Here is a 24,817-nt window from a genome sequence, read left to right on the forward strand (position 1 = left end):
AGACCTTCCTGCTGGTACCTGTGAACGTGACCTTGGAGGATATGATCGTGTTAAGATGAGGTCGTTAGAGTAGCCCCTTGTTTTTTCACGACTCATGTCCTTACAAGAGGTGGAAAAGGCGAGAGAAAGAGAGAGAATGTGTGTGTGTGAGAGAGAGAGAGAGAGAGAGAGAGAGAGGAGACCTTGCTATGATGGCCAGGATGCCAGGGTCGCCGGCCTTGCCAGGCGCTGGACCCTGAGTGAGCCTGGCCCTGCACCACCCTTCACCACCTCGCCACCTGTGTCCAGCCTGGAACAGGGCTGAGGTCTCCCAGGCTGCTGCTGTGCCACAGTGCCACAGCCTGGTGACAGCACAAACTTCTCTCAGATCTGGAATCCAGAAGCCCCAAACCCAAGTGGGGTGGGCAGGCCCCCCCGGCTGGCCGGCCCCCTCCTGCCTCAGGCGGCTCCTGCAGCCTCTAGGCCATTGGCCTCTGACTGCATTGTTTCTGCCTCCATCTTCACCAGGCCTCTCTCCGGGCCTCAGTGGGTCCCTCTGCTTTTGAGGACATCTGTCATTGAATCAGGGCCCACTCTGCTTCCGTATGAGCCAGTCTTGACCGCATCTCCACTGCAAAGACCCCATCTGCACACAAGGTCACATTCTGAGTTTCCAGATGAGCACAGACTGGGGACGTTTCAGCCCAGTCCCCACAGCCACCAGCGCTTCCTGCCTAGCTCCTGACCTGAGCCACCATGGAGCTGCTCCCTGGACCCCTGCCACCGCCTCCTGCCTGGCACCCTCAGGGTCAGTCCTGTCCCCAGCCCTGTTACCCTGGAGGGCCCTTGGGACCTACCTGCCCACCCGTCCCCTGGTCTCACCCAGCTACACGCGGGCCACCAGGACTCAGGATTATACCCTGAGAAGCCACAGCCTTCAGCGCAGGCTCCCTCCAGCCACTAGCCATCTGCACGAGCCACGCCCTCACCTGGGCTCTTCAGTTCCCAGGCTTCGTGCACAGGGAGGAAGCTGACCTGGGACACATGGGGTGGAGAAGTCCTCTCGGGTCTATTAAGCACACTTGTGAAGGAGCCTGTCACCCCCGGGAGGCCGCTGCGCAAGGACAGGTCTTCTCCCCTCAGCTACAAGTCGCTCAGCAAGCCCCTGCATGGGTGGGCTCAGAGGGCCCCGTGGGCTCTGCCCACCTGCGGTTCCCAGTTTTCTGTCCCCAGCCCCTCCACAGGGGGAGAACCTGCCTGTCCCCATTTACAGACAGGCTTCGGGTGGAAAGCAATAGCATGGATTGATGTCACCGCTAGAACTCGACCTTCGCCCCCCCACCCCTCCCCTTATTTCCCAGGGTTGCTTTGGCCACCTGAGGGTTCACCGTGTTCGTGGTGTTCACACCTCTTGGGCCGAGCCTGGCCGCGAAGTTGTTTAACCATCACCCCGCTGAACAGGATTGGCCAGTGCACAGGTGCTTGCCCGCAGGGCGAGCCACTGTCCAGTGGCCCAGTGCTGAGTGCGAGCCTCGGACATACTTGCATAGGAATTCGGATGGGGGAGCCCAGTGAGGTCAGCACATTGTCCAAGGCCACATAACAAGCCAGTAGCAGGGCCAAGGACAACCCTTGGCCCCACACTCGGGTCTACAGGAAGAAGTCAGGGCCCTGCCTGCCCTGCCCAGAGGCCACCTGACCTCCGGCGAAGAGTCCACAGCCCTGGGTTCAAACCCCACCTCTGCCTAAGCTGGGTGACTTTGGGCACCTGATACCTCTTTTCTGAGCCTTTATTTCCTTGTCTGGGAAACAGGGACAATAGTGGCACGTACTTTACTGTGCTATTTGGGGTGAAGGAGAAAGTGCAGGTGAGCCCTGGCACAGAGCCTGGAATAGCCACGGTTATAGTACAGGAGGAGCTGTTCCAAGTCCCTTTGCCACATGCTACCTGGTGACACAGCATAGTACCCCTGCCTCAGAGCAGGTCATTACTATCTCCCCAAAGAGTTTTGTACCAAATATGTAAATGTGCGATTCGATTGCCACTCCCTTGTATATCCTTGTGCTGTGCACAGCCTGCCCGACTGTATGCAGCCTACCCTGAGGGTTAGGCTGTTAACATTGCCATGACTTCCTGCCTTTGCTGAGGCTGTGCCTTCCACCAGGACATCCTCGATTCCTTCCTGCTTAGAGTCTAACCTGTGGAGACCCACAGTGAAGTCCTTCCCAGCCTCCCCTTCCTGCTGAAAGTCGCTCCAACTGGCATAGACACAGATGAAACCCAGGGCCTGGTGTCTTTGCCTTATTCTTTGGGCCTCTGAGGACCCTCTGGCAGCTTCCAGGGGTCTCCCAAGGCCCTGTTGCTGAGATCTGGTCAGCCCCCTCCTCCCGAGGCTGCTGTCCTATGCTCTGTCTCTCCAAAATATCCAGCAGCTTCTAATTCTGTTCTGCAAATCTGTTGTTAGCAGGAGCCAATATACAAAGCCAGGCGGTGCCCAGCAGGGCTGGGTGAGCGAGCCCCCTGGGCCTCACTGAGAAGGATCCCTCTGCCCTTTGCTGAACGCTGATGAGAGCAAGGGCTGGGATGACCACTGTGCAGGACTCTGACCACTGAATGCCCACAGTGGCCTTGGTGGATGCTGCTTGGGGCTCCATTTTACAGACAGGAAAACTGAGTCTTCAGGGGTGAAATGTTGTGAGCATTCGTTCCTCCTTCCCTTTACCCAGTTCTCAGATACCCTTGTCAAATCACCAGCTCCTATGTCGCTCAGGGTTCCTCATGTGGTGTGGAGAAGCCAGCTCTGGAAACTCTAGTGCACAGGAAAGGGACTCGTTAGGTGGGGCCCCCGGCTCACACAGGGCCAGAGCAGCGAGTAACCGGGTAAAGGGGTCCAGATTCCCAGGGCAGTGTTCAATTGGCAGCCTGAAGCAGGTGACCCTCCTTGGGGGAAGGTGGAGCGTCTTGATTGACAGCCCCACTGGAAGCTGAGAGCACGTCACAGGCACACCAGCCCACCAGGGAGAGATCAGAAGGCCCAACAGGCAAACCCCAAGGATCCCGGCCTGCCCCCGGAGGACTGGAGTGACACAGACCAACCCTGAGACTCCACTGAGGCCCAGAATGCTTCACGGGTTCCCTGGGGGCTCTGATGAGTCCTGCTGGGGGCTAGCCAGCATGGGTCCCAGCCTTGACCCCTGTGCCTCAGTTTCTCCATCTGTAAAAGGGGACTGCGACATCCTCATACTGCCATAGTGATGATGGAGTGTACAGGGCTGTGGTCATTAGGATTCATTCGAAGCTGGACTTTGGCCACAGCATCTCAGTACCACTCACCCGGCCACAGGGAGCCAGGAGTAGAGGAAGAGGCCAGAGGCTCGCCTCTCCCTGCACCACCCCCATTCCCAGCTGCGTCCTGGGGTGCAGGAGACAGTGGACGGATTGAGCTGACTGCTCCCTCCCTGGGTTGGTTTTCTAAGCTGAAATCTTTGGGTCCAGAGTGGAATGAGTTCAAATCAAGATAATTGAATTCTGGGTTTCCTGGGCACATTTCTTGTGCCAACACTGAGGCCGTGCCTGGTGCCCGCTCTCCACAGAGAACGGCTGGCTCCCAGCCCGCCCTGAGCCCGCGGGCCAGCAGTGGTCAGCCAGCTCCTCTCCGTAACAGCCCTTGGGGGGCAGCCTCCTCGAGGAAAGAGAGGCTCGGAGAGTCCCTGGCCACCTAGAGAGACACGGCCAGCTGGAGCCGGCACTGACACCCACCCTCCGGTGACACCCTCCCTCGGGTCTCACTCTCTCCTCAGTGTGTCTGGATCTGCCCAGGGGTACCTCCAGGCAAACAGACGCTGCACAGTGTCCCCCACAGGTGGAGAAATGGGCTCAGGTCCTCACGGGACTCGACCCAGAGCTGAACTTCAGATCCTGGAGCTTAACCAGCACGTTCACCGCTGCCCCAGCAAGCGAAGGCGGGAGGGCAGAGCCCCGAAGCCCCCTGAGCCCGTGTGGAGGCCTGGCCCCTTCTGCTAGCCTCTGGGGGCCACCGAAGCCAGCCAACAGTTCGCAGGGCCCACGTCCTCAGGGTGGAACAGAACCTGGGTCTAACCCTGGAGAGGAGGTGGCGGCAAGTGTCCCCACTCCCAGAGGAATCGTCTGGCCTGGCCGCTGGAGAACTTCCCCCGTCCTTGGGCCCAGAGCCAGTCTGCAGAGGCCGCCGGATCTGCTCCCTCCGTGTTTACCTAACTTCCCTGACCCTGGCGAGTGCTGTCGCCTTTTTCTTCCTTTCTCAAAATCCAGGACACAATAGGAAGCGATTCCTTGAACTTATTAAAAAATCCAGACTTGTAAATTAATTTGTTCGTGTTGTACAAAGGCGGTGCAGATGGACTCATTAGCATGCACACAACAAATAATTATAGATGAATTTTTAGCTGGCCTGCCTAATGCGCTTGCTGGGTTAATTATGTCAATGTATAATTACATCAGCCCTGGGAGACATAATGGCATACCCTGCTGAGCGGGCGCTGCCTAATGACAGGGCGTGGGGGCTGCTGACAGAGGAAAGCCAACGTGGTGCGCCCTTGCACCTGCTCACCACGGCACAAACGCCCATTGTCCAGCCTCCCTCCACCTAAACAAACAGGCAGTAGGAGAAAATGAGAGGCCACCTTGTTCCAGCCAGACCTGAAGGCCTCCGGGCAGGCATGGCCTCCTGTCGTCTCCTGTAAAAATGTATTGGGTAGGACTGTGCGTCAGGTTGCATCCTAGGTACTATGGACCAGTGGGAGGTAGAGCAAGGACCAGTGTAGCCCTCGCCTCCCCTGTGAAGTTTGCAGCCCAGTGCGTGTTAATTGGGTGGACTTGCAGATATACTGGGACAGCACTGGGCTCTACCATGGAGAGCTGCAGGCAGCTGGGGAGCACATGTGGGAAGACTGACTGGTCCAGGAGGGCTCCCTGGAAGAGGTGGCATTTGAGTCGTAATATATCTTCAGGGGTGAAATGTTGTAAGCGGGTTGCTGGGAAGGAAATAACCCCAAGGCTGAGGGTAAGCATGAGGTTGTCTGAGCTGACAGGGTGTCTGGCACCATGTTGATCATTTTGCCTGATCCTCATGACAACCCCAGGAGGTTGCCACTTTTAGGGTGAAGCACAGAGAGATAGAGTTGCTTGCCAAGATCACACACCATCCCAAGAAGCAAGTATGGATTAGACCGGGTCCAGGCACATCTGGCTCCAAAGTCTGTCCTCTCACCAGAGAACATCGGCCGAGCAGAGGCTGGCAGGGGGTGCTGGGAGAGGAACCAAGAAGAGAGGGCTCCAGAACTGGCCTAGATCCTGGGCCCCGGGACCTGGGCTTGGAGGCCCTGGCTGTCCTGGGCCCCATGAACACCCTGTGTGCCTACTGTTGGGGACATTTTGTGCCCACCCCAGGACAGAAAGTCTCCGTGGCCTCAGCAAGAGACAGTCCAGCGTCACCTCCACCCTTTAGCGAGCACCCTGGCTTCTCTGGGCCTCAGTTCCCTCCTCTGTGAAGACGGGTTGACTCCAAGCCGGCCTCCAGGGGTTGCTCTGGGGACCACGGCCCCCTGCCTGCGGCTGGGCTATGTAACCTGCATAGCCCACCAACCTCAGGAGTCATTCTACGGCCACTGGGGGCGCGGTTGGGAATGTCCTAGAGGACATGCGCTGGGCTCTAGAATGAAAGGAAGAGGAAACTCTCCACAGGTGAAGGGGAGGTGGAGGGAAGCTAGCCAGGCAGAGGCCCGCAGCCTCCTCAGCTGGGAGCCGTCGGGAAGCTGGGAGACTCTCATCCAGGTGTGCGTGCTGTTCCCGGGATGGCCGCTAGTGCATCCCCAGTGCACATGGCCAAGTCCACTGAGGAGCCACAGCCACCGGGCCGCAAGAATGTCTCCGGGAGGGTAGAGCCAGGAGAAGCTGGAGGGCCTCAGGCCATGTGGCAGGTTCCACCCCAGGGGACAGAGAGGTGGAGAGGCCGGCTGGACACACTCTCAACCTCCCCAGGGCCATACACAGTGACACAGTGGCATCACTGAGTCAAGACAATGCAGTGACAGTATGACTGCTGTTGTTCCCAGCTGGCAGGACATGCTCACCGGGGAGTGGGCAGGCACACCTGCCAGGGGCCTGGAGAAGTCTTGTCATGTAAAGAGCGTTCACTTGGCTCTCCCTGGCCACCCAGAGTGTGACTCCGGTGGCTCCTGTGGATGATCCCCACCCAGCTCCCTGTAGGAGGCCCTCCCAGGCCCCACAGCCTCAGCCTAGGCATCCCACCTCGACCTCTTCCCTGTCTCTGCAGACCCTGTGCCTACATTGGAGGTGGCGCGTAGCCTGGACGACAGACTGCAGCCCCCCAGTTTGGACCCCAGCAGGCAGCCCCGGCGGGACCTCCACGCTTCTTGGAAGAGGCACCCCGAGCTCCTTGGCCACAAAGGTACTGCTAAGGCCTTCCTGGGTCCTGTAACACCATGGGCTGCAGCAGGGGCTGGTGGGCTTGGGACTGGGCTTCATTGTGTGGACAGCAGGTGGGTGGAGATGGCACTTCTGCTGAAGCAGACGGACCCGGGTCTTGGGCCTCAGTCTACTGAAGGTTGCGGGCTTGTGCCACGCTGCCCCTCAGGGATCCAGATGACAGAGATCCCGCCACCTTACACATGGGATGTCCTGTTGGTGATGTTGACCACCTGCCAACAGGCAGGGGAAGAATGTGGAGGTCACACAGGTGTCAGGGTGTGACTCTGGACAGCAGGCCCCCCTTCCACCCTCCCATTGGCCAGAACCTCTGTGGTCACACCCAGCTGCAGAGGAGGCTGGGAAGTGTAGTCGGGCTGTGTGTCCAGGAATCCGGGGGCAGGTGTGGAGGACACTGCGCCTGGATGAGCCGCAGCCTTAATTCTTCCTGAGCAGCAAGGGGCCCACGCACCTCAGGAGGCTGAGGCAGGAGGAGCACAAGACCCTGCCTCAAAACGAACAATGCAAAGGGCTGGGGTGCAGCTCAGGGGACGAGCAGCCCTAGTTCTGGTCCTGGTACTCCAGTACCAAGAACAAAACCAAAAACTTCCTGAGTCCTCCACAGGTTCTGGGCAGCATCCTATTTTCCTTTCTGCCTCTGAGCCCCCAGCCCAGAGCTTCTGCCCACAGCACTTCCAGGCTGGCCTCTACTGCCTGAGCAGGGAGTGCATGGTGCCTTGACCCTGGAGGCTCGGGGCTTGTTAAGAACGAGGGAGCCAGCCGTGGGGGTCAGAGCGAGACTGGAAGCCACCTTGGACCATGAGGGTCAGAGCAGAGGCTGGGAGTGGGACTCGCTCCTCCCTCAGAAAGGCAGAGGGGTGCTGGCCTCCAGTGTGCAGGCGCAGGTTGCTGGGAAGGAAATAGCCTCAAGGCTGAGCCGGGCACACCACTGTCCCTGACCCACCATCAGGAGCCCTGGCCTCCAGCACAAAGCACCTGAAGGCGTGAGCAGGTGTTCACCAAGGAGGAAGCAAGGGGAGCGGAGGACCTCATGTTGGCCAGGCCAGCTCCTCAAGGTCACAGGGCAGCGGACCCTGAGCAGCTGCTCCTAGTGTGGATTGGGACAGCTGCGCTTCACTTCAGGCTGGGCCACGCTACGCGACCCCATATATTTACTCCATGTGGTGTTTCCTTGGAGAGACCACTCTGTGCCCAAGGGACGCACTCAGGAGGGATACTGGCCACAGGCTTTGTAATGGTGCAAAATCAGAGTGGGGCAAGTGTCTGGTAGCCAGAGACCAGCCACACGGCAGGATGCTGGGCAGCACTGATGGGCCTTCAGGGCTGCAGGAGCACCTTGATGCCTTTCTTGTAAAAGCCAAGACTGTGGCAGGGCTGACAGTAGAGCCTCTAGGTGCACACACCACAGTAGAGTTGTTGAAAGCGAGGACATGAGTTAAATAGACTTACCACATGACCCTGCAGTTCTACTCCAAGGGATGTACGCTAAAAAAATCAAAAAGAGGTGCTCTGGCAAAAATGAGGACACACATATACATAGCAACATAGAAGCCAGAAGTGGGACCAACACACAGATGGATAAACTGGCATAGTCACAGAGTGGAATGCCTTCTGTAGAAGTGGCCCTTCTTGGACGGTTTTGTGGCAGTCACACTGAAAGGAACTGTATCAGTGTGTCTTATGTTACTCTAATGAAATACCGGAGGCTGGGAACTTTATAAAGAAAAGAGGTTTATTTTGGCTCATGATTCTGAATCAAAGTCAAGGAGCTACATCTGGTGATGGCCTTCTTGGTGGTAGGCCCAAGGCGGTGCCAAGCATCATGTGGCAGAGACAGGGAGCACACACATGTGCTCTTTCCCTTTTCCCATGAAGCCACAGTGTTCAGTCATAGGGGCTGCACTCTGTAACCCTGTCTAATCCTCATCACCCTCTTAATACATCATACCTGAGCCCTTGGGGGTCACTTCACACCATAGCAGGAGTGAAGTGCTGGGTGAACTCTGCGTCTAAGAAACCAAATGCAGAAGGTCAGCTGGTGTGTGTTTCCATGATGGGAAATGTCCAGAAGGCGTGTCTCCACAGCCAGTGTGGCAGGGTGGAGCCAGGAGCTGGCAGCAGGATGGAGGGCCGTTTAGCTGACCAGGCCTCCCTGGGTTGAGGGTGTGTGATACTGTGGATGTACTAAAGCTCCCGTTGTGTGTTTACTACAATTGAAAAAAACTAATGAGGAGGAGGAGGTGTGAGCAGGCGAGGGCGAGCCTGGGTGCCATCCAAGACACGGCCCACCAGATGCGCGGCAGGCATGGGCAGAGCCTCCCCAGAGCCCAGGTTTGGGAGCCGGGCACACACGCTGTGGTCGGTGGGTCCAGGCTGTGGGAACCCCTGCCTCATGCTGCTTTCTTGGCAACGGCTGTGTCTCCCTTTCTCCCTGCAGAGCAGAAAGAGGGGACGTCCCCAGCCGTGCCCACGCTGACCGAGGGGAGCCGCCTGCCCGGCATCGCTGGGAAAGCCCTCCTGACAGAAGCCTTGCTGCAGAGAAATGAGGCCGAGAAACAGAAGTGAGGGCCGAGGGACAGCTGGGCTCCCTGGGCTGGCAGGGAGCAGGGAGGTGCCCACCGCAGGGAGTGCAGGTGACAGGGAGGGGGCTCGGACCCCAGGAGGCCTGGGTCTGATCTGAGCCTCGCCACAGGGGCTCGGTGGCAGCCCTGGGAGTTTACGGCACTCGCCAGAGCCTCGGTTTTCCCATCTGAAAAGTGGTGCATTAGCGTCTCCAGAGAAACAGAAATAGCCGGATTTTTCTTTAATGGAGTGTGTTTTGAGGACTCAGCTCCTGCAGTTGCGGGGCTGGCAAGTCTGAGATGAGCAGAGCAGGTGGCCGGCGGGACCCCAGCCACAGAGGTACTGCCATCTTGAGGCAGAACCCTTTCTTCCTCAGTTCGCTCTTAAGGTTCAATAGAGCCAGACTTGGTGGAGCAAGACTCTCAGCCCAGCTATTCAGGGGGATCTCCTGAGCCCAAGACTGTGAGACCAGCCTGGGCAACGGAGCAAGACCCTGTCTACAAAAAACAACAAACAAACAATGGGGGGAAAAAAAAAAACACCTTCAACTGATTAGATGAGGCTCACCTACTGTGTGAAGGTCATTCTCCTTTTCGTAATTCAGCTCATCGTAGACCTCAGTCTACTGAGTGTCTGCACCGAGAGACCTGAGTTAGTGTGCAGTTGGCAGACACCTGGGGACAGTGCCCTAGCCAGTGGCATTTGCTCCTGGTTGGCTATGGGAATGAAATTAGATGTGTCCATAGGTGCGGGGCCCAGGCACGGTGCACAGCATAGACAGCTACCTGCAGTTGGTGCCCTGGGCATTACCCAGGCCAGTGGCCCTTCTTGGATGTTTTGTGGCAGTCACTGTATTCATCCCTGCGTTCATTCACTTTTTCCTCCCTTATCATTGATCACCCATGTTTATGGACCCACCCTGGGGACACTAAGGGACAAATCAGACCAAGCCCCCTGCCCTCCTGGAGTGCGCTTTCATTGAGTGAGGCGACAGATCAATGGTGGGTTCAATAACAATAAGTTAGGAAGAAAAACTAAGCCAGGGAGGGAGCTGAGGTGGCACTGGGATTTTAAACGGGAGAGCCTCACCGAGCAGGTGAGCAAAGCCCTAGGTAAGCAAGTCCTGCAGATATGAGGGGAGGACGTTACAGTGGAAACAGCCAGTGCAAAGGCCCTGAGGTAGGAGGCCGCTGGCCATGACTGAGCAGCGAGATATGTGAGACTGGAGGAGAGTGGCCAAGGGAGATATGGGTAGACTGAGGACTCCTTCCTGTAGTCACTGAGGCAGGCAGCCTCAGGCCCCAGCTCTGTATAACCTTCCAGTCCTCCTAGGAGAGGCTTGGACACTCCTGAACTAGACTCACTGAACACCCATACTCCTGCCATACCAGGGCCCGTGCCTGCCCTGGACAGTGACATGGAGGGCACACACACTAGGAAGGCCCCCTACTAGGCTGGCCCTGCCAGAAACCCCGCCTCACAGACCAGGCCACTTGGTGCTGTACAGGTTGGCCCCCTGAAATGCTGACAGGGACTTAGCATAGCCAGCCATGATGGGGGCCACCCCACCAGCAAGACAGCAGGACAGCAAACCCTGAGTGCCACGTCTCTGCACTCCCTGAAGACAGAGGCGCAGGTTACAGGGGGCAGGTGACAGACAGGGAGCCAGGGTGAGCCCAGCACGGGGCCAGCGTGAGCAGCCCGTCTCCCCACAGGGGCCTTCAAGAAGTGCAGGTCACGCTGGCAGCCAGACTGGGGGAGGCAGAGGAGAAGATCAAGGTCCTACATTCAGGTACGTGCCCCGTGCCACCCTCACTCCAGGCTCCCGGGGTGGGGGCGGAGGCAGAGCGAGGCAAGGCTCGCGCTGCTCCCCAAGGGGTCTCCCCTCCTGCCCGCCCCGTGTTGCTGAGGAAGGAGAATCTGAGGCAGAGTCAGGTGGGGGGCTGACAGTGCCTGCAGGGGCCAGGGGACAGCAGTGGGGAGGGCTGAGGTCTGGGCACTGGCGAAGCCAAGCCTTGTCCAAAGAGGCAACCACATGGCCACACGGGCCACACCTGCCAGGCATGGCCACCCGCCGCCCCCCACCCCTGTGGCCCGGCCTTCAGTTTTCCTACCACAGTCAGAAATCAGAATCCACAGGGACCAACCCTGCAATATCCAGAACCCTTCAGCTTCATTGTGCCTCCCTGTCCCCTGCATACCAGTCAGAGCCTCAGGGTGGGCCTGGAGGGGGCTAGGGGCTTGTACCCCAGCCTCCGGGGCAGATGGCACCACTGCCCCCACTCCCACCAGGGTCCCTGAGCTTCCACCCAAGGCCTCCCACCTGCCCCGCCCTGCCCAGCCCCACACCCCTCGCCCCAGTCCAGAGCCCCTCTGGGGACAGGGCACACACTACCTGGTGCCAGTTCTAACCAAGAGAAAGGTCCCCGTCACTGCCTCACTCTGCCTTCCTACACCCAGGGTGGGTCCCCCTCCTGGGAGGGCTGCCCCATCCTGCTCTGGGGTCAGGCCTCAGTTGCCCTTTTACTTCTCCCAGCGTTAAAGGCCACGCAGACGGAGCTGCTAGAGCTGCGTCGCAAGTACGACGAGGAGGCCGCGTCCAAGTAAGTGAGCGGCCAGCTGGGTCAGGCCTCCCCCGTCCCTCCACACAGGCCTCTACCCCCACCCCCTGAGATGTAGCTCCTCCCTCTCTTCCCCGAGATGTGCCTCCTCCCCTGACCCTCCAGACAGACCTCCTCTCCGTCCCCCCTGACGGTACCCCCTGTCGCCCGCAACACGCCTCCTCTGTCGCTGGAGACGTCCCTCCTCCCTGGCCCTCCAGACGCACCGGCTCCCTCTGAACATCCCTGATGTGCTCCCTCGTCTGACCCTCCTCTTTGATCCTCTGCCCGGGGCCCCTTTCCATCTCATACCGCTGCTCCTGCCATCCGGGTGCTATCTGCGTGCCACTCACCATGAATGACATCCCGTGCCTGACCTGTGGGGCTGCCGAGCAGGGGTCTCCCCTTCACCCCGTCCCCACTCTCCAGCCCTACAGTCCAGGTGACATCATCTAACCTGCTCTGGGCTGGAACGTTTTTAGTCACTCATTCCATAAACACTTACTGAGTTGCTGCTGCTCACCTAGAGGGTCTTGGGGACACATTAGACAACGTGCCCCTCCCCTCAGTCAGAAAGGAGGCAGACAGCAACTGAAACAGTGATGACCGTATTTGCTCCCAGACACTATTGAGCACTTACTGTATGCCCAGCATCATTATTAGCACGTGGTAAATGCTATGAAGGAAAGTACTGGCCATGGGCAGAGAGGGTGTGGAGAGGGCTCAGGGAGGGCTCGCTGGGGAGGAGGCCTTCAGGGTGAGGAGCTGCCCTCGAAGAGCCCCGGGAAGGTGCTCCAGTCAGTGGGAACAGCTTATGCTGGGCAGGTCCTCAGGCCCGTGTGGCCCGTGTGGCCTTATAAGTCACCAGATGCTCCCCAGCTCCCTGGGTCACCTACACCCATGCTAGGCTACCCCCTAGTCCACCACTGAAGGATGCCCTGAGGCAGTGGAGGAGGCCTCCCCCACACTTGGGAGCTCTAGAGAGACACAGGCTCAAGGCCTGGCAGGGTCTCTCCAGAGAGTGGAGCCCTGGGGAGGCTGGGAGGGTGTGGTGCTCAGGCCCTATTCCACTTCCCCGCAGCCTGGGTTCTTTTCTTCCCAGCCTGAGCTCTGTGGGGAAGGTGGCCTTCTCAGCCCCCATTGCAAGACTCGGGTTCAAGCAGAGGCTGGGCTGTCAGGATGGGGGGCTTGACAGCTGCCAGAACCCCCCCTCAGGGCCTCACCTTTGTGTCTCAGGGCAGATGAGGTCGGCCTGATCATGACGAACCTGGAGAAAGCTAACCAGGTGAGGGGTGCTGGCGGCTCCTGCTGTGGTGGGGGCGCCGGGCCTGGCAGGGAGTGGGGAACTGGGGGTCACATGCCTCTGAGGACTAGGGCCAGTGCAGGTGTGAAGATGCCCGCTCAGCCCGAGGTTTTCAGGGCAGCACTGCCACAGGCAAGCCACCATTTCCTGAGGTGATTGAGGGGGGCGTCTTGGTGGGGGACACTGGAGCTGGGCTTTGAGTCCATGTGCTGTCTCCTTGAGGAGAGACATCAGGCAGAGGGCAGAGCAAAGGCCCAGAGCTGTGGCTCTTCAGGCATAGGGCAGGGGTGCTCCCTCCTGTGGAGGACACTCAATAGGAAGGTTGATCCCAAGTCCCTGTCCCTACAGGAAACTAACAAAATATGCAGGCCCGACCTGGCCCACCCTCCCTGTTCCCAAGGACATGATTTCCAACTGGGCCCCTCGTGGTGCTGAGACTCCATGAATCCCTACCGTCTGGCCCTGACAGGAGCAGTATTCCCTAGGAGGGGCAGGAAGCCCAAAGACAGTGCCAGGTGACAATGGTGGTGGTGACCACAGTGGCTTCCCTGAAATGACCATTAAATGAGCCGTATTTTTATAGCCCACATACATATTCAGCTTTTTTTTTATTTTTTTAAGTTGTTGATGGACCTTTATTTTTTATTTATTTATTTATACGTGGTGCTGAGACTTGAACTCAGGGCCTCATACATGCTAGGCAAGTACACTACCGCGGAGCCCCAGCCCCATCCCCGCCCACATACATATTTAGTTTGATTTTTTGAATGTGTAATTCCCCAGTGAAGTTACACAAGGGGCTATCAGGAAATTCTAGTTGCCCTCCCCTGCAGCAGCTCTGCCAGTTTCCAGGGTCTTCTTCCAGCGATGCCCAGTCCATGCACACACCCGTGAATGTATCCATTTTTGACTTCTTTTTAAAGCAAAAGCGAAACCCTATATCCACCTTACTTTCCCTGTGGTCTGTCTGGGATCCTTCCACGTCTAACTTAGTCCCTCCTCTGGTTGACACCTCCGTACCCAGTTCACATTGAGTGGACGCACCGTCACCAACCTAGGGACAGAGGGCTCACATTTTCAGCTTTGCAATTCACGCGGTCTCCATCACAGGTAGTCAGCTTTGCTGTTGCAGCCTGAAAGCACAGATGATTTACCTGTGGAGGAGCATGGCTGCGTTCCAATAAAACTTTATTAATAAGCCCAGGCAGCAGGCTCTGCTCGGCTGACCCCGGCCTAACCAGGCCCCTACTGATAAGCATTTATGGTATTTCCAGTCTTTTCCCTCACAATCGATACTGTAGTGAATGAGCTTGTACAGAAGTGTACAGATGCACAACCCAATATGTAGGGTGGAGTTTTCCAAGTGGATTTGCTGGGCAAAGGGTGTGTGCATCTGTGATTGCAGATGTAGCTAAACTGCTGCTCCCTCCACCAGTGCACAAGGATGCCTGCTTCCTGAGAACCTCACCAGCACTGCGTGTCCTCAAACTTTTGCATCTTTGCCAATCAGTTTTTTATTTTATTTTATTTTATTTATTTTGTGGTATTGGGATGGACCCCAGGGTCCATGTTAGGCAAGTGCTCTACCACTGGCTATATCCCCAGCCTTTTTTTTTTTTTTTTTGAGACAGTGTCTCACTCAGTTGCCCAGGCTGGCCCTAACTCTGATCCTACCTCCCAAGGAGCTGGGATTCCAAATGGGCACCACAGGCCAAGCCAGATAGGTTTTTTAAAAGAGCTCTTAACAGTAGTTTGAATAGGAAACAGTTTAATAATGTCTCCTTTTTTTTTTCCCTGAGTATTTAACTAAAATCTGCTCATTATAGAAAAATACGGAGAAGAAAAATAAACATCACCATATTAAGTTTTAATATCTATCTTTAATATCATCCTGAGCATGGCTGCAGGGATTCTGAAAACAGCAGGTACCTAGTGTCATTCACTAAATAACAGCCAAGCCAGTGAACCCTGCAGAGACCAAACCAGAAGCAGATGTCGTCCTTTGTGTACCAGAGTCTCTACCATAGGCGAGGACCTCCTAACTGCCAATCTGCAAGGTTATGTAGGAGAGGGACCTTCTGCCAGTGGGAGAAGAAGAATCCATCTATCTCCCAAGTGCCATGGATACAGGGCGAGGCCCTTGGAGTGTGCGCACTTCTCTCCAGAGGCCACCTCAGTCTCCCCACTTGAAACGCAAGCACAGTCCTCCAGGGAGGAAAACTTCCCTCAGGTCCTGCTAGCTAACCAGCCCACAGTTTGTTCCCAGGCTCTTTTCTTTCTTTTGCAGTGCTAGGGAACAAACCCAGAGCCTGGAGCATGCCAGGCACGAACTGTACCACGAAGCGCCACCCGCAGCCCAGGGTTCGCCTTGTAGCCCGGATCCTGAGTTCATTCACATCTTCTCAGAACACCCCGACTGTGCAGAAACGTAAACACACTTTCGCTACTGCCCCATGTACCCAGAACTTCTTCCCCCAAACAGAACTAGCTTGAATCCTTTCTGCCACAAGACAGGGTGCCAATAAATAAATTACAAATAAATTAAACTGTGAATATGCTATACATGGGTCTCTGTGTGCATAAAGTGGGCACAGCATTCTAACTGTCAAGGTCAACCGAAGTTAAACATAATCACTATGACCTGCTACACCAGCTGAAGTTATAAATGTAACCATAGGGCTGTGGTGTGGCTCAGTAGTAGAGCGCTCGCCTGGCATGCATGAGACCTGGACTCCAGCTTTAGCACCACAAAATAAAAATAAGAAAACAATAGCTCTTTTAACTTTCAAGTGATGGCTCAAGTAATACACCCTGATGAATGCCAGTGAAATGAACCAATCATGGATACACCTGCACGGCACCAAGCTAAGATGCCTAATGATGAGTGCATTTTACCAAAATCACTTAATTTGTGAAGCAACCCTATGAAATAGCTGCCTTTACAATCGCCATCTTACAGATAGAGTGACCACGCTGGGAAGAGGAAGCCTCTTGCCCAAGGTCACACAATCACAAAGTCCTAAAGTGAGAAGCTGAGCTCAGATTTCTCTCCAAGACTGCAAGACCGTATTGCTAACATTTAGATGCTTCCTTCCAGACTCAGAAACTTTTGAAGAGTTGGCTCTACCCTAGGCCAGTTTAGCTAACCGCTGGGTTCTGACTGTAATTGCTCAGACCCCTTCTGATGTTTTCCCCATTTCATAAAAAGGGGACTGAGTCCTAGGAAGGGATAGTGACTTGTCCAGGGGCCTGCAGTGGCTTGTGATCTGGGGACCCACCTCTGGGACTTGTCCCACATCAGGTGCTGTGAGAGCAGGGAAGGCTTGCCTTCCACACAGCCGGGCCAGAAGCTTCGCGAAGCAAACAGAGTGACTAGAAATGGGGGCTTTCTAGTGCCCTCACCAACCCCTCCCTCCTGCCCTCGTGGAGGGGAATGTTCTCTTGGGGTCCCATGCACCCCAGCACAGACTGAGCCTCCTCAAGGGAGCCACACAGATCCTGTCCTCCAACTCTAGAAAAAACATGGGGCTGCTTTCTTTGTTCCCAGCCCTGAGCCCTGCGACAGGCCTTCCAGCTCCAGGACTGGGTCCAGGACCAAGAAAGCAGGCAACTGCCACCTGGGATGTGGTAGGGGGGTGTCAGAGGGGCAGAGTAGGGTCTGACGCACCTGCTCACCTCCTGACCACCTGTGTCCCTCCCCCTCCCCAGCGCGCTGAAGCCGCCCAGCGGGAAGTGGAGAGTCTCCGGGAACAGCTGGCCTCTGTCAACAGCTCTATCCGCCTGGCCTGCTGCTCCCCGCAGGGACCCAGTGGGGTAAGGATGGAGTCTGGGAAGTGTGGGGGGAAGCCGAGGGAAAGAGTGGAAATACTAGGTAGGTGACACATTGTGGGCATGTGCTTCGTTGTGAAATCGTGAGCAGGGATGTATGTGGGTCTCTGTGTACAGCGGGCACCGTGTCCTAATTGCCAAGGTCAGTGCATAGTTGAACGTAATTACCACAACCCCTTCACCAGCTGAGGGTGTTAATGTAGCCACAGTTCTTGTGACCTTTCAAGCTCGAGCCTCCACATGCCTTTGTTTAACAGGAAGTCTAGTACCTTCCTTTGGCAGCCTCCTTCACCCCCACTTGTCCAAGAATGCCAGGAGCTTTCTCAGGCCACAGAAGGTCATTCCCATGGCCAACTGCCAAAGGGGTGAGTTTGAGCAAAGCGCAGCAGTGCAGCTTTGGTGGCTGCCACCAGGTGTCACTGTTGGACGCTTGGTTTGCACCACATGGTGTTACAGAGACTAGGATGCTCTGGCTGGCTTCCAGGCACTAGCAGAACTATAGAGAGGCCATGCCTGATCCGAGGCGCAGGGCTCCTTGTCAGCCATTATTCCCAAAGCAGCTCGCGCAGGATGATTCCAGTGGGGGTTCCCGCCCCGACCACATGTGTGAAGGGCCAGTTTCAACCTGACGTCCTGTGTTGAGCCTGGCTGATCCACTCATCTTTCTCTTTCCTACTGGTTAGTGCCCTTTGGCGTTCTGGAATCATTTCTTGTCAAAGGATTTTCGTCAGAGTCACCCCATTCTGCCTTCCTATTGGCAGTCTCCATCCCTCCCGCTCCCCAGAAAGCCGTGGGTGCCTGATGTCAAGCGCATAGCAAAGGGATAGACTCACATTCCTTATGGATTCGGGATACAGTCTGCTCCAGGGTGAATTGCAGCCTTGACCCGTGAACCTGAGGTTGCTGGGTAGTTTTCGTTTCACCTGATACACAGGCACAAGCGTCATGCCTCTCTTTCTGTTTGAATATTAGAATACGTTGGGCTGGGGTTGTGGCTCAGCGGTAGAGAGTTTGCCTAGCACGTGCAAGGCACTGCGCTCCATCCTCAGCACCAAATAAAAATAAATAAATAAAATAAATGGGGGAAAAAAAGATGCAGTCATTGCCTAAAAAAGAAAAAATTGGAATATATCTCCACAAACGTGTGTTACTATATTATATGTATGCTTGTGACCTTTGGAAAAGTGACCATGTCCTTAATCTGACTGCACCTCAGTTTCTTTAACTGTACAAGTGACATTTACCTTATAGGGTTGTTGAAAAGATTGTTTGTGAACTGCCTCCAAATGGTGCTTGGCTCATAGTATATGCTCAGTGAATATTTAATGCTCTAATTACTGTGATCAGTGTGTCTTTGGTCCATTTGCTCATGAGACCATGTGGCCTCCTGGAGCACACACGGGTCTCTGTGTGTCGTGGTGCTGTGTCCCAGTGTCTCTGTCTCCTTGCTGCCTGTGTATTTTTGTGAGTGTGTGTGTCAGCGTGAGAATTCAGGGAGGCACATGTGTCTGTGTGCTGGGACTGTGTGGTGTCAGCCATGTCTGTGTCCCTGTGCCCAGGTGGCTTCACAACACACAGGGAGTTCATGGGAGAGAGGAAGAAGGTGAGGAAAGGATCAAGAGCGAGAGCTCACAAGGATGCCTCAGAGAGGAATTTGCCAATGGTTCTTAATTAGCCCCCGTGGAACCCAGCAAATGCCTGTGCTAATCAGCCACGGGGAGCTCGGCTGGTTTGGGAGGTGAGCTTTTCTGAGCACAACGGTGGCGCTCGATGCTAATTAATTTAATGTATTAATGGCATCCGCTTCCTGTTTTAATTGGCATTTATCTCCATGGAAGAAAGCTGGGTTGGTAGCAGTGTATTTGTGTGTGTGTGTGTGTGTGTGTGTGTGTGGGTTTTTCTTTTTCCTTAAATGCTTCTAAGACGTCTTTGTCGCAGAGCCAGAGACCAGCCTGACTTCATGTCCCTCAAACAGCAACCCCTCCAACTTCCTCTGGGACAAAGGGGCCAATTCCTAAAATCAAGAGAAGCCACTGGTCTTGGGCTATCAGCAAATTAGGAGGAAGGAGCCACCCATAGGTGGCTACAAGGTCTCTAGTCTAACCCTGAGGTCCCTTGTCACCTGGGGCAAGATCATTGCTCTAGGGAAGAATCTGAGTTCAGAAACCCAAACCTTTGTCTAAGCCGGTCCCTCCGCCGCAGCACCCAGTGGCCAATGCACAGCTGCTGCCTATTGTGGTTGCTCCTCTTTAATCACTGTTTTAAGGGGAGCATAGCACACACACAGCATGATTCACATGCCCCACAGCACTCCTGGACTGACAAGTGGAATGTTCCATCCTGTTGGGGTTCCTGGGCCAGGAGGCCAGCCCTGTGGCCCCCCGTCCCACACCCTTTGGCCCTCAACGCCCCCTTTTCCCCCAGGAGAAGGTGAGCTTCGCCCTGTGCTCAGGGCCTCGGCTGGAGGCTGCCCTGGCCTCCAAGGACAGGGAGATCCTGCGGCTGCTGAAGGACGCACAGCACCTCCGCAACTCTCTGCAGGAGCTGGAGGAGGCCTCTGCCAACCAGATCGCGGACCTGGAGCAGCAGCTCACAGCCAAGTCCGAGGCCATAGAGGCAGGTCTTGGTGGGAGACCGGCAGGTGCCCAGGCAGAAGGCAGCTCCTGAGCACCGGCCAGGCTCACCCTCTTCGTTTTACTTCCAGAAGCTAGAAGAAAAGCTCCAGGCACAGTCGGACTATGAAGAGATCAAAACAGAGCTGAGGTACAGTGCAGGGTGGGACGGGGCCAAGTTCTCACCTCCCTCCTTACACCTGCCCATGCTGGGCTCCTGTCGCCTCCCCGTGCATACCAGGCATGTCAAAGTTTGGCTGCCCCAATCCTTTTCCATCATGGCCCCCTGCAAAGTGGCCGTCTTGTCCTGGGTGTGGTAACCAGGGGTTGACAGATAAGTGCAGCCCTCCAACATGGGGTCAGCTGCTGCAACCACTTCCAGGGACACCCTCACCTGCTGACAAGCCTTCCGCTTCCCACCTGTGGTTGCAACAGGTCAACAACAGACACTTGCCCCTCGGCATTCCTGGGGATGGGTTCCGGGGCCACCCACAGTGCCTTACACAACCCATATGAAATGGCATGGTGTTCGCTAGAACCAGCACACATCCTCGTGTGAACTTCAGATCACCTCCAGGTTTCCCGTGATACCTAATGCACTGCTGATTCATCACTGCTCTGGAGTGGATTCAGTGCGAATTTTAAGTTTTGGTTTTTAGAACTTTCTGGAATTTTATTTCAAATAATTTCTTTCTTTTCTTTTTTTTAAGCAGTGCTGGGGATTGAGCCCAGGCCTTGCACATGCTAGGCAAGCATTCTACCACAGAGCGGTTTTGCCAGCTCAAATATTTTCTGTCCCTGGTTGATTGGAGCCACAGTGCAGAGCCCCCAGACACAGAGGGCCCTGCGGGTGGGAGAGGGGGATGGGAGTGGCTCTCCATCAGAGATGATGAGTGGGCTGATGCCCCTTACAAGACCTTGCCTGCGGCCCGGGGGCCTGGCTGACCTCAGGCCTCTGCACTTTCTCCTGCAGCATCCTGAAAGCCATGAAGCTGGCCTCCAGCACCTGCAGCCTCCCCCAGGTAAATGTCCCTGCCAGGTTCTCATCTTCAAAGGAGGCTGCCTGTGGGGCCTCCAGCCAGCGTGCCTTCTCAGGCCTGCTTCCTGTCTCCTCAGGGCCTGGCCAAACCTGATGACTCACTACTCATAGCAAAGGAGGCCTTCTTCCCAGCACAGAAGTTCCTTCTAGAAAAGCCCAGTCTTCTGACCAGCCCTGGTAGGGGAAGAGGGATGCTCCCTGCCCTCCTGCTCCCATCCTGCTCTTGTCCACCTGCTCTCCCTGCTCCTGCTCCCCGCCCTCCATCTCCCCGTCCTCCTGCTGCTCCCCGTCCTCCTGCTCCCATCCCCCTGCTCCCGTCCTCCTGCTCTCCGTCCTCCATCTCCCCGTCCTCCTGCTCCCGTCATCCTGCTCCCGACCCCCTGCTCCCGTCCTCCTGCTCCCGTCATCCTGCTTCCATCCTCCTGCTCCCCGTCATCCTGCTTCCATCCTCCTGCTCCCCGTCCTCCTGCTCCCCATCCTCCTGCTCCCGTCCTCCTGCTCCCCATCCTCCTGCTGCTCCCCATCCTCCTGCTGCTCCCCATCCTCCTGCTCTCTGTCCTCCTGCTCCCGTCCTCCTGCCTCCGTCCTCCTGCTCCCCGTCCTCCTGCTCCCCATCCTCCTGCTCCCGTCCTCCTGCTCTCCCTCCTCCTGCTCCCATCCTCCTGCTCCCTGTCCTCCTGCTCCCCGTCCTCCTGCTGCTCCCCGTCCTCCTGCTGCTCCTCGACCTCCTGCCCCCATCCTCCTGCTCCTGTCCTCCTGCTCTCCCTCCTCCTGCTCCCGTCCTCCTGCTCTCCCTCCTCCTGCTCCCGTCCTCCTGCTCCCCGTCCTCGTGCTCTCCCTCCTCCTGCTCCCCGTCCTCCTGCTCCCCATCCTCCTGCTCTCCCTCCTCCTGCTCCCGTCCTCCTGCTCCCCGTCCTCGTGCTCTCCCTCCTCCTGCTCCCCGTCCTCCTGCTCCCCGTCCTCCCACTCCCGTCCTCCTGCTCTCCGTCCTCCTGCTCCCCGTCCTCCTGCTCCCCGTCCTCCTGCTCCCCGTCCTCCTGCTCCCCATCCTCCTACTCCCCGTCCTCCTGCTCCCCGAGTTGCTGTGTTCCTCTCCTGGCTCTGCCTCCTGCCCTGCCCCACATGCAGCTCCCTTCTGTCTGGCTCCTGTTCTCTCTGTCCGTTCCCCTCCCTGCCTCTCTCTCTGCCTGGCTACTTTGCTCCCTCTCTCCCTCCGTGTCACCATCTCTGTCCCTCTGTCTATCGCTCTTGGCATTCTAGAGGAGGACCCTTCCGAGGACGACTCCATCAAGGACTCTCTGGGCACAGAGCCATCCTACCCCTCCCCTCAGCAGCTGCCACCTCCACCAGGACCTGAAGACCCAATGTCCCCCAGCCCTGGGCAGGCCCTGCTGGGCCCCAGCCTGGGACCTGATGGCCCGCGGACTTTCTCGCTGTCCCCATTCCCCAGCCTGGCCTCAGGGGAAAGACTGGCTGGGGACACATTGCTCTCCAAGCACATGATGCCCCCGGCCCCCTTCAAGGGAGAGGCAGGTGGCTTGCTGGTGTTCCCTCCAAGCTTCTATAACACCAAGCCCCCCACGGCCCCAGCCACCCCAGCCCCTGCCCCTGAGCCCCCAGGGAGCCTCGAGCCTGCCGATGGTGGCGGGGGCAGTGTGGCAGGCACCGGGGCAGAGGAGGAACAGCTGGACACAGCGGAGATAGCCTTCCAGGTGAAGGAGCAGCTGCTCAAGCACAACATCGGGCAGCGGGTGTTCGGCCACTATGTGCTAGGGCTGTCCCAGGGCTCCGTCAGCGAGATCCTGGCCCGGCCCAAGCCCTGGCGCAAGCTCACAGTGAAGGGCAAGGAGCCCTTCCTCAAGATGAAGCAGTTTCTGTCAGATGAACAGAATGTGTTGGCCCTGAGGACCATCCAGGTGCGGCAGCGAGGTGAGCACAGCCCGCACATCTTGGCCAGGCCCAGGCACAGGGCTGGTCCAAAAGCCCACTCTCTGCCTCCCTGCTGTGTGACCCGAGGCAGGTGATTTCGCCTCTCTGTGCCTCAGTTTAGTCCTCTGCTAAAACAGAAAACACCCTCACGCCCTCCGTCCTGGGGTCTGTCCTGGTGGGGACCCCTCCAACCCTCAGTTTACCCATCTGTGAGATGGCCTGGGTGGACGCCATCCTTGCCAGAGTGGATTTTTAGGTTCCTTGATGTGCAGGACCTGGCTCTACCTCACAGACACCAGGTTTGGATCCTGGCTCAGCCACAGCCACTGGCTGGCCACTCAGCTCCCCCAACTGCCCTGGGCCTCGGTTCCCCAGCCGTCAGCCTCCTGGAAAGTCCTGGGGATTTCAGGGGCATAAAGCACTGACCACTGAACCTGGCACCTGGTGACTGCTCCCAGCGCCAGCTGCGGCAGTTGTCGTCACTGTTGTCGCCATGTGTGCTTTATTCATCATGTTTCAAGCCAGAGCAGCCGAACATCCACATTTCACCACACAGACCATACGGCAGCCCTGTGCCCGAAGGGCAGCCCAGCCCCTGCTCCTGGGCCCTGGACTCCCATGCGAACCCCACCACAGATGCCTTTTGCCTCCCCCAGGTAGCATCACCCCACGAATCCGCACACCTGAGACGGGCTCGGACGATGCCATCAAGAGCATCCTGGAGCAGGCCAAGAAGGAGATCGAGTCCCAGAAAGGGGGTGAGTAGACTCTGCCGGCTGTGGGGAGGCCTCCAGGGCTGCCTTGAGCAGCGGGCTGTTCCCCAGGGGGTTCCAAGGGGTCTGAACCTCCCAGACCAGAGGGATCTTTTTAGAGCACATTTGTGGTCATGTCAGTGCTCAGGTCTCTCCACGGCTCCCTGCTACCCTGGATATCAAATCCCAGCCCCTCAATAAGACTCCAGGCCCTACATCTTCAGACTCCCCCTGGGCCCTCCACACCTCTCACAGTCATGGTCTCACCCAGGTCCCTCTCACAGTCTCTCATTTTAATTATTACATCTCTCGTTGCAATTCTATGCTTCTGGTATGGCTGTCCCTTCCACTGGTCTGGGGGCTTTGTGCAACCGGGGACCAGTTTACACCCCCACCCCCACCCCCATTTGATCCTGGAGCTCAGTGCAGTGTGGACCACAGCTACTTGAACCAGGATTGCTCTGCTCTTCATTTTGCAGGGTCAGCTGCCCCCTGGTGGCTCCTCAGAGCAGGCATCCCAATCTCCAAGCCGCCTGTGGCTGAGAGCAAAGGAGTTTCCCCAGGTCCTGCCCCCTCCCGCTTCCTGGAGAAACAAAAGGAGAAGGGCTTGAGCTGGGGGAACCTGTGCTGCCCCGCCCTAGGATCCCCTGAGCCCCTACACTATGCATTTTCTTCTCTGTACACTGCGGTTTCTTCTGTGTCAGCTTCGGTATCAAGAGATGCAAGATAGGGAAGTAAGCAGTAAACGCATCCAGCGTTAGACCTAGGTTAGGACCTGGGTGAGACTTGTCAGCGGAGCGAGGAGAACTGCCGAGAAGCAAGCTCATGTCGGGCTGGGGTGAAGCTCAGCAGGGAGCAGCTGCCTGTGTGCATGAGGCTCTGGGGAAATGTAAATGGCAGCCTCACAACAGAGGAAAAGTCTGCCCTAGTGGGCCAGCCGGAGGGCTTTACATTCAGGGTCTACACAGGACTCTGAAGAAAATTCCCAAGGTCGCCACCAAGCCCCTGACCAAGCGAGTGCAAAGCAGAGAGTACACCAGCCTCTGCCCCAAGGAAAGGACCGTGGCTGCCTGTCAGCCCAGGGTTTGTACTTCAGGGAACCAAAGGAAAGTCCATAATGGGGACAGAGATTTACGTACAAGCCGTTGCTCTATCCTTCTTTACTAGAGTGGCAAACTGGAAACAACCTAAGTGCCCAGCAGTGCAGATAATATCCCATCAATGGCACATGCAGCCGTTAAAGACAGAAAATTTTTTTTTTCCCTGTGGTTCTGGGCGTTGAACCCAGGGGCTCTCTACCCCTGAACTATACTCCCAGCCCTTTTAATTTTTAATTCTGAGCTAGGGTCTCACTAAGTTGCCTAGGCTGGTATGGAGCTTGGGATCTTTAGCCTCCAGAATCACTGGAAGAATTTTTTTTTTTATTGTCAACGACATTTATTTTACTTTTTTATATGCGGCGCTGAGAATTGAACCCAGTCCCTCACACATGCAAGCACTCTACCACTGAGCTGTAACCCCAGCCCTGGGAAGAACTGTTAATGATAAGAAAAATCATTCATGTTGATACTGAGTAGAGACAAGCCAGGCTCTATCCCACCTAGCAAGGATGATCCTTCAGTGCCCGTAGCATGGAAATCAGACTCAGAAGAAATAAAGAGCACGTCTCATGTAGCAGCCTCTGGACAGAGAGAAGGGGATTTTTTTTTTTTTTAACAAACTCTGC

At 56.5% G+C, this 24,817-nt stretch overlaps 1 protein-coding gene across 1 annotated transcript in view; it reads left to right on the top strand.

Moving 5' to 3' along the window:
* Cux2 (cut like homeobox 2) overlaps positions 1–24,817 on the top strand; it is a 228,325-nt gene that overhangs the window by 189,897 nt on the left and 13,611 nt on the right. The window contains exons 5-16 of the mRNA XM_027949207.2: positions 6,294–6,428; positions 8,904–9,027; positions 10,744–10,820; positions 11,565–11,631; positions 12,865–12,913; positions 16,640–16,744; positions 19,184–19,375; positions 19,464–19,522; positions 20,345–20,393; positions 20,488–20,587; positions 21,671–22,339; positions 22,996–23,097. Coding sequence (XP_027805008.2) covers positions 6,294–6,428; positions 8,904–9,027; positions 10,744–10,820; positions 11,565–11,631; positions 12,865–12,913; positions 16,640–16,744; positions 19,184–19,375; positions 19,464–19,522; positions 20,345–20,393; positions 20,488–20,587; positions 21,671–22,339; positions 22,996–23,097 — 1,728 coding nt within the window. The remainder of the gene's footprint in view (positions 1–6,293; positions 6,429–8,903; positions 9,028–10,743; positions 10,821–11,564; positions 11,632–12,864; positions 12,914–16,639; positions 16,745–19,183; positions 19,376–19,463; positions 19,523–20,344; positions 20,394–20,487; positions 20,588–21,670; positions 22,340–22,995; positions 23,098–24,817) is intronic.

Source organism: Marmota flaviventris, chromosome 1, assembly GCF_047511675.1.
Source record: "Marmota flaviventris isolate mMarFla1 chromosome 1, mMarFla1.hap1, whole genome shotgun sequence".
NCBI classification, from domain to species: Eukaryota; Metazoa; Chordata; class Mammalia; order Rodentia; family Sciuridae; genus Marmota; species Marmota flaviventris.